At 36.0% G+C, this 15,059-nt stretch overlaps 1 protein-coding gene across 1 annotated transcript; it reads left to right on the top strand.

Moving 5' to 3' along the window:
* The first annotated feature begins 5,540 nt into the window (after positions 1–5,540).
* LOC131805494 (uncharacterized) lies at positions 5,541–14,638 on the top strand. Its single transcript, XM_059128693.1, has 5 exons — positions 5,541–6,021; positions 11,307–11,463; positions 12,236–13,515; positions 13,580–13,907; positions 13,974–14,638. The coding sequence occupies exons 1-5, from the start codon at positions 5,888–5,890 to the stop codon at positions 14,514–14,516; spliced, it is 2,442 nt and encodes an 813-aa protein (XP_058984676.1). The 5' UTR covers positions 5,541–5,887; the 3' UTR covers positions 14,517–14,638.
* Positions 14,639–15,059: the final 421 nt, after the last annotated feature.

Here is a 15,059-nt window from a genome sequence, read left to right as displayed (position 1 = left end):
TCATTCGGAGGCTATTATAATTCGCGTTTTTCAACAATTTTTACAAATTTAAATAATTTTTCATTCAACATTTTCAATTCCAAAATTGGTTTGACAGTTCATTGTCCCAGCAGCTGTGTCGACGCGTCTACCTATATTCTTCTACCATGGTATGAGAGTATACTAAACTTCGTATCATTTCTCCCGTTTCCTGAATACCAATTTACACTGAATTATTTTTGAAAAACAAATATAGCACTTCTATCGTCATTATCATCAATTGTTGTTGATGTTGTAATGCACATTTTGAAAATAAAAGAAATCCCTTTTTAATCTAATACTTATGGTGAATTATCACCAAAACACTTCACGGTTTTTAATGGCAGCCATTCAGCTGTAAAAAAATACTGTTGCGGCTTTTTTTTTTTGCATGGAAAAATTATTAAATAGAAAATAAACAACAAAGTCGAGGGACGTGATTGGGGGGCCTGGGGAGAACTCGAGGTGCCTACATATGTAACTATCACGTAAGATTGTTGGAATACTAACGTGATAAGCGCGTGTTTATAAGTCGTCATCCGAGTGCACAGACAAACATTGAAACTTGGCTAGGTAGGGTCTATATCCATTTTGAAATGAAAAATCTATCTATGTGTGTCTCTCCCGGCCGGGTTTGAACGACTTTTTGCATCTCAAACAAAAGTGCATAAATTAAATTCTAATTTAAATGACAAACTTGTTGTGGGAGCAACAATATATATATGCATGTGTAAATTGCAATATTGTTGAAAGCGATATTGATAACGTTTTCCTTTATGGATATATTTACGAATTTAAAAAAATAAAGGGTCTGTTTTTTATGTCGTTACCAAAGTGAATGCGAACGAAAAATCGATTCTAAATTAGTTTTTTGTAAATGTTTCTTTGAAAAAATCATTTCGCATTTATTTTCGTATTGACATACAGAAACATGCCCAAAATTAGAAAATCTTAAATTTATAACCTTAAATATTCTTAACTTTTTAAAAGTTTTTTTTTACATTCATGCAACTTTAAAATTTCTTTATTTCCCTCCCAGTCACAAAATGACTTATTTGCGGTCATAGCAAGGTTAGTTCCTTAAATTCCATAAGCCCCAATACTTCCACCTTGATAAGCAGTGCAAATAAACAAACAGACAATTAGATTTTGCGTGGGGTTGCAGATACCACCAACGGCCACATACATTCACCGTTCAAAGAAATGTAACAACATTTACAACAAACATTAGTAATAATAGTTAATGCCCGTTAGCAAGGTGGAGCGACGTCCGTCTCGCCCATCTAAAGTTTTTGTTTCAAACGTAGTTGTTTTAATCTCCTTCCTCTTTATCAGCATTTGCAATTTTATTACCGTTGTATTTTCTAACCGTGGAGTTTTTTTTTTCGCTATTGTTGTGACATTCATTTATTTCATCAAGTTCACCATGCCTAGCCGTCAAGTAGTTTTAAATTGATCAAAGTTCGAGCTCAGCTTTGTGCATAATTCCACGAAATTGTTGGTATTTCTAGTTCATAATGGGTTCTAGCTCCGGTGACAAAACATTTAATATTTTCCTATAGCGTACATATTACGATACCCACCGATATTCGGTATTTTCATAACCCTATGGGATATCGGATCATTCCTTCTCGTCAACATTTGGAAGAGTAATTACTCTCAAAGAATGTGAAATTAGTGTCCCGTTACCTTCACACTTTGAACAACAAAATATAAGATCTAGTGGTCTAGATCTATTATTAAATGAGTTTAAATTCAACGCAGGAAAGTTATTTCAAAAATTTCTTAAGAATATCTCTTTCATTAAGAAGAAGATTTTGGTGGACATTGTGCGCTGGAAATGAAGCGAGGAACCTCATTTTGTAACCGTACTTGGGTGTGCTGAGTGCGATGGTGTTAAGTCCTGTTGGATTGTCCAAGGTCTGCGGCCAAAATTTTTGCGTGCCCAGAATATTTTCGCGATAATATTCGGCATTTATTCTGATGCCACGATCAGATGATGATTAATACGAGCGGAGAGTGACCATCGGCGATTATGGCGGCCCATACCGTCACCATGGCCGGCGCTTGAGTTCTGGTGGCCAACCGAAGGTGCACATGTTTTGCAATTTCAATGGCTTTACCCTGAGCTCATTTTTCAATATATGCCGAATGGAATATTGCGACATGTTCAGCTCACAAGCCATTTTTCGGCCACTGCGACGTGGGTTTCGATAAAGTAGCTTCATTACTTTTCGAACCATTTCTGCTGATGTTGCTGTTTTCTTTCGTCCATTTCCTTGGCGTTGGGCTACTCTACCAGTATCACGGAAACGAGCGTTGGCACGAGACACAAAAGATTTACTCACATTTAAATGCTGGATTGCTCTAACGATAGCCACTTGTGGTTTTCCAGCCAAATATAAAGAAATCACAGCATCACGCTTGAATTCCATCACAAATAACTTTTTTTCTGGAAAATTCTCACCAAAATGCTTTTGAACGCTTGTCGGACGAGTGGCATAGAAATGACAGCAGTCTGAAGTTGGTTGCAGTTTTTCATATCACCCTGTAGTCCATACTTTTTCATTGTAAAATTGGTATTGGAAGTCTACTTAGGTAAGGTGAAAAAATAAAGAATATTTCTCCATTCCTCGTCCCTAAAAAAAATCAGAACTATGAATAATAATAACTGCTATAAAATGACAAATTAGTATATTTTCCAAACTTTGTATTTCTCATTACCAGTAAATTATTTTCTCAGAGAGTTAGTTTTGTTATTTTTGTTCTTAATAAACGAGACAGTAGTAAACAGACAACCTCCCTTCGAAAAACAGTAAACAATCAGATTTGATTTGTCAAAACAATAGTTTTGTTGCATGAAAAAGAACAAAATGAGCCAATGATGTGTATTTTATTAAAAATTAAAAGTAAAATTGTCCAAAAAATCAAAACAATTGGAATTTAAAAAAAATTTTATTTAAAATTACCTAAAATAAATCTTAAGTTACGAAAGAAGATTTGCCCACAAGAAAAAAATTGTCCAGCAAGAATACGCAAACTCGAATCGCTCTCTGTTTTGCGGAGTATTTGTGTTACAAGTTTTCCTGTAAAAATTTGCAACAATTAATACAGATTCTTTTTTCTCAAATTTTCGGATTATGTACTAATTAATATATATACAACATTTTACACATTTACAATATACAAAAATCCTTCTTTTCTTCTAATCTTTGTTACGCCTTTTGTGTTATGCAACGCAATTAATTAGTTTCATCAAGGTACTTTTTTCATTTCATCCAAAAAATATTCTCGAATTTCGCTTTCCAAAATATTAACATTGAATTGATAATAATTTTTAGTAAAAAAAAAAAAAAATTCTCGCATAATAATCGTCTCACGATGCCTTTGACCATTTTCCAAGATAATTTCAAATATTTAATTCAAAATTTTATTACGGCCTTCCGCAACAAAGCTAATTTCGGCAAAAGAAAAAGTAATATGTCATCTGGAAGCAGAGAGATTCAATTATTATAAAATACATATCGGTTTGTTTTCATAATACCAATTTGATTCACACGCCCAATCTTAAGACACACACACACATACACACACACTCACATATCGCATATGGACACCTTTCGGTCTTTTGGATTTCAATTTTTTGCGATAGATCAATGTACCCGAATGTGTATACACAAAATAAATGTTTATTATAGAAGAGGGTCAAACCATTGTTGTTCTCAAAATTATATTTTGAATTATACTGAATATATATATGTGTATTGTATAATAATGGCAATATTGTGATGATTGATTCAGCGGAGGTTTTTCGGTGATTTGTTTTTGTAGCAGCTTATCTTCACATATGAATATTTTTTTTAGTTAAATATGTTAAGTAGTATTTGAAATATTAGTATAACATTTTATTGAAGTCTAATATTGAATTTAAATAAAAAATAATTAGTAAAAAATTGTTGTATAAAAGGGAACAGTTTCTATTTTACGACTTATTACCATCAGTACTACATGATGGCTCCGACTTGGTCCAAGCATGGCACATATTATTTTCTCTACTCCTTCTGGTAACTTCCACACAATAGTTTAAAGCGTATGGGGCATGTTAAAAGTTCTCTTAATAATCAAATGCTGAATTATTTGGTTCATGTATAACGCATAACTTAATAAACCCTCCATACTAAGGGTGCAACTTAGTATGGAGGGTATATTAAGTTTGTCATTCCGTTTGTAACACCTCGAAATATACATTTTAGAATCCACAAAGTATACATATATTCTTGATCAGCATAAAATTCTATGTCGATTTAGCGATGTCCGTCCGTCCGCCCGTCCGTCCGTCTGTGGAAATCACTCTAGCTTCCGAACGAAATGAAGTAGGCTGATAAAATTTTACTCAAATATATATTATGTCTGCAGCACTTTTGGCCATGTAGGTCTACGTTTTGGCATAGCGCCTATATAACGAAACCTCTATATATTCGGTACTTTGTTGATTTTACCAACATTATTTACCAGAATTGTTTCAAATTTGGAATTTGAAGTTCGTAATGGATACTATAGCCTAAGACAGAAAATTGTCTTTGCAGGTCGCATAGCCCCCACATAACGGTTCCTCCCGATATTTGATATTTTGATGATTTTAGCGACATTATTCACCGATTTTTTTTCATGTCTCGCATTTGAATATTGTAATGGGTTATGACAAACGTTGCCTATTCAGGTCCACGTCGTCGTATTTTTAACATTTTAACAAAATTTTAACGGATTTTATTTTTTTGAAAATTGCGAAATTCGTTGCATATTCAGAGTGTAGGGTATTCAGAGTTCTTACAGCATTTTTACTTGTTTATATTTTTTTTCGCGTGTATCCTATTTATAATTCTGGTCGTTACATACATATGTATTTATGTTGTGTCCGACGATTTTGATTTGTGCTCCAAACCAAAAGTCCAAACAACAAATATTTATTTAAACTACAATGACATATTTTGGACATGGGACAAAAAGAAATGTGTAGCTAGTACACACCAGATACGACTTGAAAATGTCGTCAGCCGATGACAGAAATAATCAAAACCAGAAAGGGATTCATCTTCGAAAATATAACCCAAAGTTGTAATTTCCACACACACACACCCTCACATATTCTCTGTAATTATTTACCAAAGAATTTAACAGTTTATTTGTGCAAAAACTAAATATGGAAAACAATAAGACAACAACAATAGCAATAAAAATAGCAGCAGCAACAACAACAATAAGACGAAAATAGTAAGTGCGACGATGATAAGTTAATCAAATAGCCCGTCAAGTAGTTACAGGCTTACCATTTGATCCTATCCTCTTCTCTATCTCTATCTATTGTCGTTCTCATCTGGCCGAGCTTTGCTTTCTTCGACTGATAAGAAGCGAGCGAACAACGAAGACGGCAGATGGGCTGCGGGCAGCAGCGGGGCGCTACTGATCGATGCATTTAAATGCAGCCGAATGAGAACGATAATAAGCCGCTCCGAACTGCATTTTTTGTTTGTTTGCATCGGGGTCTGGTTTTGGCGCTATAGGTTGTTTGTCTACTGGCTATTTTATTCAGAACTGTTTCGGTTGTGGTCACAGACTCATCTGCTTGGGGGAACGCCGAGGAACGTCTTGACAAAAGACAATTCGCATAGTTGATTGACTAATTCAAAAGTCCGTGTGACAATTCCACAAAAATACTACGCCTGAAGTGTGCATGTGTTTGTGAGAAAGGAGTAAAACATTCAATCAAAGGATAATGAATTTTTAATGCAAAAAAAATTGAAATTTAAAAAAAACAATTAAAAGATAAACTTTCGTAAAACGTAATAAGAGAATAGTGAGAGCCATAAAAATGGTTGAAACGGAAATAATTGTTACCAACTCATCTGAGCCCACCACTAAAGCTAGTTTAATTGTTGTTTCCAATCGCTTGCCTTTTGTGTTGGTTAGAAATCCCACAACCGGAAAATTGGAACGTAAAGCAAGGTAAGTGTTTTCCGAATGAAATAATTAAGTGGAAATGCTATTGTGGCGACTTTGATCTTTGGCGATTATTTGGGTTGCCTGAAATGTCACTGACATTGAGTCCATTGTCACTGTGTCCTCGCCAGTGCTGGCTAGCTGATTGATACGCCTTTCACAATGACAATAACAACGGCAGCAGCAGCAACAACAACAACAACATCATCAGCATCAATACTAATTATAATATTCTTCGTTAATCGTGGATTTAATTTCTTATCACTATCGACTGTATTCGCATGTTAATTTGTTCTTGTTGCTGCTCTACGTTTTCTATAAGGGTTGAAAGAATGTTTGAAAATCAAGTTACACGGGCCATTGACAATAATAGTTGACAGATAGTAGTTATGTGAACGTGTGTGTGTGTCTACATTTTATGATGCATTTCACACTGTACTACAGCTAGTGAAGATTTTCAGACATATTAAATTATTCGATTTTAAATATGTGCGAGTTTCCACAAACAAATAATACTTTCGAGGAAAATATTGTCAGTGAAATATTTTCATATTAGGGTCGTTAAAAACTCTTCCGCATTATTTCCTAGAAAAAATTAAACTCATCACAAATTGAATGGACTTTAGTCATGAATTTAGTGTTATAAATTATATATACTGTAACTTTATAGGTCGAATTAAAAATAATATATTATATAAGTAAATGATAGGCAATTTGATCTACATGAATACACCCCGACCCAACCGTTATATTTTTAAATTTTAAAACTGAAGTTTTTTTTCTCTAGAGTATTAGAGCTGTTTGCCCAGGAAAGGCAACTTATTAACTATATTTGTTTATTTATATTCGTTATATTCGTTTTGATATTACGTTGTAATGGAAAAAATAAATGGTTTCAGCATTTTTTAAACAAAAATTCATTTATAAACTAGAGACAAAATATAATAATTAATAAAAAAAAGGTCATGTTCGAAGATGGGCTATATTTGTCCACGATATAGTTTAGTATTTTGTTGTTGTTGTAGCAGTAGTACATGTGTGTGTTTCTGTTCTGCTAATCTGGTTCCAGCTCCAGGTTTAGAAATTCGGCTACTTTAACGGGCTGTAGCCAGAGATCCTCTGGAGTGAGTTGGGTAGGTTTGGCTGAGCAATTAAAAAGGTGTAACGTATTGTGCGGGCCTGTACCGCACGCCGGGCAGGCGTCACGCACATCTTCATCAATTCGTGCCCAATACGAATTGAGGCGACTACACCATCCTGAACGTAATTGCGCCAAAACTACCCTGGTTTGTCTAGGCAGCTGACGTTCTTCGGCTGCAATGGATGGGGGGGTGGACTCCGAGGACGGCATTCACTTTGTAACTGCTAATAGCATCCGCGACTGCATCGGTGTGAATGCCACTCAGACCTGCCTGATAGGCTTCTTGATCTAGAGGCTCTCTCTTGTAGCGCTGGACCTCCCTCTCTAGATCATGTATGTCCTTCCTGACACGCCTGGGTGGGGGAGAGTTATCCACCATATGATGGTTGGGATGACTCTCACGGTAACACCCAAGCAGGTACTGCAACGAAAGCATATGATTATGCTGACGTAAGGGAAGGACTTTCGCCTCCTCATGTAGATGGTCCACTGGTGTCATGAGGAGGCACCCTGTCGCAGTTCTCAGGGCAGCGTTCTGGCAGGTCTGGATATTCTTCCACTGCGTAGCACTAGTATTCGCAGACCACACTGGAGCCGCGTAGTTGACCACAGACCGACCTATCGCGTTATAAGAGGTCAACAAGGTTTCTTTGTCCGCACCCCAAGAGCTGCCGGCTAGCGCCTTGAGGACCTTGTTCCTACTTTTCATCTTGTCGCAGATAGCTGTGGCTTGCGCGGACGACTTGAACATGCTGTCGAACGTTACCCCAAGAATCTTGGGGTAGTTCGTGGTCGGTATTAGATTCCCCTCGACCTGAACATTCAGCTGTGTTCTCATCTCCGCAGACCATGTGGTAAAGAGTGTGGCCGTTGATTTCGTGGCGGATATTTTCATATTCCTCGCGTGGAAGTATGCGGCAAGCTCCGCGAGATAGGGGTTCAACCTTTCGCATATGTCATCGACCACTGGACCCGACGCCATGATCGTACAATCATCCGCATACGTTACGATCTCAATGCCGTCTGGAGGGCGAGGAATTCCAGAAAGGTAGAGGTTAAACAGTTCCGGAGATATCACCCCGCCTTGGGGAACTCCCTGTTTCACTCTACGGGCTTTGGACTTCTTGTTCCGGAATTCCACGTACGACTGGCGTCCACACATATAGTTGATTATCCAACGTTTCAAACTTGGCCGGAGGGTAGTTCTCTGTACGTCCTCAAACAGTGTGGCATGATTGACCGTATCAAATGCCTTTGATAGGTCTAGGGCTATCAACACTGTTCTGTCACACGGCCTGTTCTGGTTCAGTCCTCTACTAATATGTGTGGAAATGGCGTGTAATGCTGTTGTGGTACTATGTTGTGGACGGAATCCATGCTGGTGGTTGGCAACTGTATAGCTTCCTCTAATGTATTTTGTATTGTATTTTGATGATTGTGGCCTAATTTTTCAATGAAATTCGAAAATCCACAAAAGGAATTCCTTCTGAGTACTTTACCCCCTGGAAGAGCATTGTCTATATAGGTCCACGATATCGTATATCCCCCATATAACGGTATGTTGATGATTTTAGCTACATTTTTCAATGGAATTGTCTAAAAATCCATACTGGAATTTTTTCTAATCATCCTTGAAGAGAAATGTCTATATAGGTCCACGATATCGTTTAGCCCACATATTCAATATTTTGACTATTTTACTATTATTTATTTAAAATTCGTAATGGGTACTACAGCCTACGACAAAAAATTGTGTTTGTAGGTCCACGCCTTCTTTTAGCCTCCATATAACTGTACCTTCCAATATTCGGTATTTTGATGATTTTAGCGACATTCTTCACCGGAGTTGTTTCACATTTCGTATTTAGAACTACAGGTTATGATAGAAAATTGTCTATGCAGCTCCAGGTCTTTTTATTAGGCCCCATATATCAGTACCTCTAATATTCACCGAAATTGTTTGAAATGTCCTCATAGGAACTACAGCTTGTGACAGAAAATTGTCTATGTAGGTCCAGGTCTTCATATAGCCCCAAACGGTACCTCCCTATACCTATTTCTTTTCAAGTTTCGTATTTGAATATTATAAAGGCTTATGACAAATGTTGCTTATGCAGGACAATGTCTTCGTATAGACCTCAATATAAGGGCTATATTCGGTATTTACGATTTAGACAGAATTTTTAACGGATATAATTCTTTTGAAAATTTCCAACTTCGTTGCAAATGATGGAGGGTATTCAAAATTCGGTCTGACCGAACTTACTGCTTTGTTACTTATTACTTATAAAATCAAGTAACAAGACATATTTACATATGACTTAACTATAACAGGTATAGTGTTATTTTATCACAGAATCTGCCTACATATTTAATAATTTTTAATAACATTCAACAAGAAAATGTTAAATTCGTCGAAAATGTGGCTAGGAACTTAAAAAAACAATAACTATAATATATAATATCCCTAAAACCTTATGTGATCGACCTATTTAGATTTCCAAATACAAATTATTATAAATTCTCGAATTGATTTTCTGAGATATCGAAAAAATCGTGACTACTTATTTATTGTGGTCACTAAGTAGCCTGTAACTTTTGTCTGTAACCTAAAAAATGAGTAAGTGAATAGTACTACATGGTCTTCAAAGTCCTGGGATCGTTAAGTGACGTTATGTTGAACCCATGACTAATAGCACAAGTCTATTGAATTCTTCTATAAAAAACGCAAAAATGCCAAATTTCAGTCGATTCATTTGGAAGTTGAAAAGACAAGGGGATTTACTATTCAATGGGAGGATATGCCTCTATAATGGATGTATATGAACATGTTTGCATGTATGGTTTAAATCCTTCGAGAGCCTAGAATACCATAGTACAAACAATTGGATTGGAAAATCGTCCAAATTTTCAAAATATTTTGAAACTGCTTAGTCAATATACGAATATATCATTAACGCTCATCAAATATACTTTAAATTCTCCAACTTATATTTCAAAGTGTAACAATGGAATGACAAAATTGATATACTCTGCATCTAAACAATTAAATTGCTACCAAAAATATAATAAACAAATGTCTATTTAAACTCTAACTCCACTTTCCCACTGAATAGGTATCACTGACGCGTTACTTCTACTCATTTTATTGAAGATGTTTTAGGATATGATGACCTTTGTGTGTCTTTTCTCCTGTACAGCTTAGTAGATAATTCAGTTTTTAAAATATTATAAATTAATATATAAAATACAGACCTTATTGGAATATTTAAAATATTCCTAACAGTTTGTTATCCTCGGACAGAAATCAGTCTTTTTCTGAAATTTTTGAAAAAAATAGTTTCAAATTTCAAAATGCCTGCCTATTGTTTTCTCTTTTTCTCTTTATTATATCGTAAAACTTGTAGATTCTTGCATGTTCTGGAACAATGCATTTAGTAACAAATTGTTAGCAGAATATACTACGACTTTAAACTTGACCCATCTCTAATCATTAAAATTCTTTTGGGGGCACAACAACTTGATCTCACCGACTGACAGTTTCCACCACAAATATTGGAAGATAAGTTAAATAAATTATAATTAAGATGACTCCATGCTAATTCAGAAGCCAATAAGATTCAAAAATTGGTTTTTTTGTATTGTCGTATTTTGATAAGGCCTCGATATAAGTGTACGGCCTGATTTTAAGTATAACAAATTTAAACCATATTTTCTCCTACAAGGATTTTCAATCAGAATATCATCGTTTTAATAACAAATAATGAACGTTCCACCTCAAGCCTGAAGATTTTTTATTTCTCGAAGCGTTTAATTATGTATAACTTATTTCTATTGTATGTTAGAAGTGTATAATGGCTCATATCTTCTTTACATTTATCCATTTCTTTTGGCAATATTTCCCCATGCTTTGCATGACTTAAAGACCAATTCAACGTTGCGTATACTTCATTTATGAATAGAATATGTTATACGCCACACACGCACACTCTGCGCAAATAAAGTTAAGCTTTTTTGTATTTTTTGTTGTTGTCACACATTGAAGTAGAAAGTTTTAACACATAGATTAAATTTACGTAAAAAAAACAGCAATATTAATAAATTCGTCCAAGGGTTAATTTTTGGTGTTTCTTTCTTTATTAATTTTTAGTGCTGGCGGTTTGGTTACAGCTGTGTGTCCCGTTGTCATTCGTGGCCATGGTCTATGGGTTGGTTGGCCCGGAATTCATTTACAGGATCCAAATGAACCTATTCCAGAATCAAATCCAACGGATCAAACACCAACAGCTGGTCTGAAATCTGAACAGGTAATTGAAAATACTATTCAACTTTGAGGTTATTTTGAATACCAAAAAATTAAAGGGACTGTTAAAAACATCAAAAGAAATTGAACGAAAAAAAAAAACCATTAAATAACAATTAATAGCCTGGGTTTGTATAACAATTGGAAAGAAAACTCAAAAGGACAACACATATTCCTTGTATGTTTTCCAAAATTTTAAGAAATTGTTTAATTTAAAATAAATTGATGTTTTTTTGTTCAGTTCATTTTCGTATTGTCGTACAGAAATAAATTACTAATAAAAACAGTCATAGAATTCCTTTCCTTTGTTTCGTATTGTTTTTTCGACACACAATAGCTAGCTCTGAGTGTATATTTTTAATCTATACTATTTAAGCTATATTTTCATTTTCTACAATTTGCTTCTAAAATCAGAGTATTTTATCTTATTAAAAAAATGTTAAAATAATCTCTCAATTCAGATTCAGTCAATTATCACAGTAGTTATCATACAAATAATGTGTGATGAAAAATTTAATAGCGAGTAAAAAATGAATTGATAATTGACAGTATTGAAATTATGTGTTATCCAAATTACTCATTTTTTTAAAATTAAAATAGTAATTAATAATTTTTATAAAGGAAAGAAATGTCAAATGAAAATTTTTAAAATCGAATATTTTTCATTTCCTTTTTTTTATTAAACAAGAATCTAGCCCCAGATCTTAATATTGACCTTTAATATATTCCCTTAAGTTACGATTAATATTTTTTCATCTCTCCATTTCCATAAACAGGTCGTCTCAGTCAATATAAATCCGAAAATATTCGACAGTTATTACAATGGCTGCTGCAATAAAATATTCTGGCCCCTATTCCACTCCATGCCAGGCAGAGCTACCTTTGGTGCTGATCACTGGAACGATTACATTACGGTGAATAAACATTTCGCTGCTCGTACCATAGAAGCATTGGAGAAATGCTTGGCCAAGAACAGTGGCCAGGACAAGAATCCTCCCATAGTTTGGATTCATGACTATCACTTGATGTTGGCAGCCAATTGGGTCCGCGAACAGGCTGAGGAAAAGAAATTACCCTGTCGTTTGGCCTTCTTTTTGCACATCCCATTTCCACCATGGGATATTTTCCGTTTGTTTCCATGGTCGGATGAAATACTACAGGGCATGCTAGGCTGTGATTTGGTGGGCTTTCACATACAGGACTACTGTTTGAATTTCGTGGATTGTTGCCAACGTAACTTGGGTTGCCGTGTGGACCGCAACAACCTGTTGGTGGAACACGGTGGACGCACGGTGCGTGTTCGTCCACTGCCCATCGGCATACCCTATGAACGTTTTGTCAATTTGGCTAAGGAGGCACCGAGTGTCCTGAAAGGCACAGAACAGCAACAGACAATATTGGGTGTGGATCGCTTGGACTATACCAAAGGTTTGGTGCATCGCTTGATGGCATTTGAGGTTCTATTGGAAAAGTATCCGCAGCACAAGGAAAAAGTTTCTCTGCTGCAAATTTCGGTGCCCTCACGAACGGATGTGAAAGAATATCGTGAATTAAAGGAAGAGGTGGATCAGTTGGTGGGTCGTATTAATGGACGTTTCACGACAGCCAACTGGGCTCCCATACGTTACATTTATGATTATGTAGCTCAGGACGAGTTGGCCGCTCTATATCGTGATGCTGCCGTGTGCTTAGTTACTCCCCTTAGAGATGGCATGAATTTGGTGGCCAAAGAGTTTGTAGCCTGCCAAATTAATCCAGTTCCCGGCGTGCTAATTATATCTCCATTTGCTGGTGCGGGAGAGATGATGCACGAAGCTTTACTCAGTAATCCCTATGAAGTACATCAGGCCGCTGAAGTTATACACAGAGCCCTTACAATGCCCGAGGATGAGAGAACGCTGCGCATGAGTCGTTTGAGAAGACGTGAGTCAGAGTGTGATGTTAATCATTGGATGCGTTGTTTCCTTAAGGCTATGGGCACATTGGAAATGGATGATGTGGGTACGACGACAATGCAACCGGTAACCGTGGACGATTTTGATGATTATTTACTGAAGTATGTTTTTAAAAAAGGTTCGCATATTCACTATGAATTACAACAAATATCCTTTTTATTTCAGATACATTGGCTACAATCACAAATTGGCGTTGTTATTGGATTATGATGGTACTTTGGCGCCAATAGCCCCTCACCCCGATTTGGCAACACTATCACCAGAAATGAAAAATCTACTTTTTAAATTGTCCAACCATTCGGATGTATATGTGGCCATTATCTCTGGTCGCAATGTGGATAACGTGAAGAAAATGGTTGGCATCGATGGAATCACATATGCCGGTAATCATGGTCTGGAAATTCTACATCCCGATGGCAGTAAATTTGTACATCCAATGCCCATAGAATTTGAGAACAAAGTCAGTCAACTATTAAAAGCTCTGCAAGATACGGTAGGTTATGAAATATAATTTAGAAATCAGTAGTTTTATAACTATAACGCTTGTTTGTTTCTGCAGGTTTGCCGTGATGGCGCCTGGGTTGAAAACAAAGGTGCCCTACTGACCTTCCATTATCGTGAAACACCTAATCAACTGAGACCAGCCATGATTGAAAAGGCCCGCAGCTTAATGATCAAGTATGGATTTAGAGCAACAGAGGCCCATTGTGCCTTGGAAGCTCGTCCACCCGTACAATGGAATAAAGGTCGCGCTTCCATATATATTTTACGCACCTCATTTGGTGTGGATTGGAGCGAACGCATTAAAATTATCTACGTTGGCGACGATTTGACCGATGAAGATGCAATGGTTGCCCTCAAGGGTATGGCACGCACATTCCGTGTGACATCCTCGGATATTGTTAAAACCGCTGCTGATCATCGTTTGCCATCGACAGACTCTGTCTACACTATGTTGAAATGGGTCGAACGTCACTTTATGGGACGAAAGGCGCGGGCAAATTCACTGACCTACCGTAATCCGAAGGGAGATGGAGTACGAACCCAAATGTCACTGGAAATTGCCTCCAATTCGAATAGTCTGGACGTGGAACATGTTTAAAACATTCCAATGAATTTATAAGTATTCATTCCAAAGCTGGAGAATGATAATCCCTAGATGTGTACCTTAATCAGTTCGTTAATATTTTTTATCAATAAATAATTGTTTATTTTAATTAAAAATGGTTGTGTTTTTCGCAAATAGAACGGATATTCATAAACTTGTGTTTAGTTAAGGGGAAACTACAAGTTCATATATACTCTGTTCCATAACTTGCCAGAGGTTTTCTTATATAGAAGAATGCTGTATTATCTGCGAGGATAGAATAGGTTATCGGTTTTTAAATGGAGAATTCGGCGAGCAAAGTATTTTCTTGTAGTCCACAATCACTTGAGATTGATGCCAACAAACACAAATTATACCAAGCATAAAATATTTCAAAAAAAAAAAAAAAAAATAATAATAAATAAATAAATTAAATCATATTCAGATATTTGATGGAGGTTATTTCGACTCGCCCATTTTATTGAAATAGAGGGATTTTGGAAATATATATCCAAAAGACGCATTTTGCCAAAGTAATATATAATTATGCCTGTTTCC

This window comes from Musca domestica, unplaced genomic scaffold (assembly GCF_030504385.1).
Source record: "Musca domestica strain aabys unplaced genomic scaffold, Musca_domestica.polishedcontigs.V.1.1 57, whole genome shotgun sequence".
NCBI lineage: Eukaryota > Metazoa > Arthropoda > Insecta > Diptera > Muscidae > Musca > Musca domestica.
The sequence above is the reverse complement of the archived record's forward strand: the minus strand, read 5'-3'. Positions and strand labels throughout refer to the sequence as shown.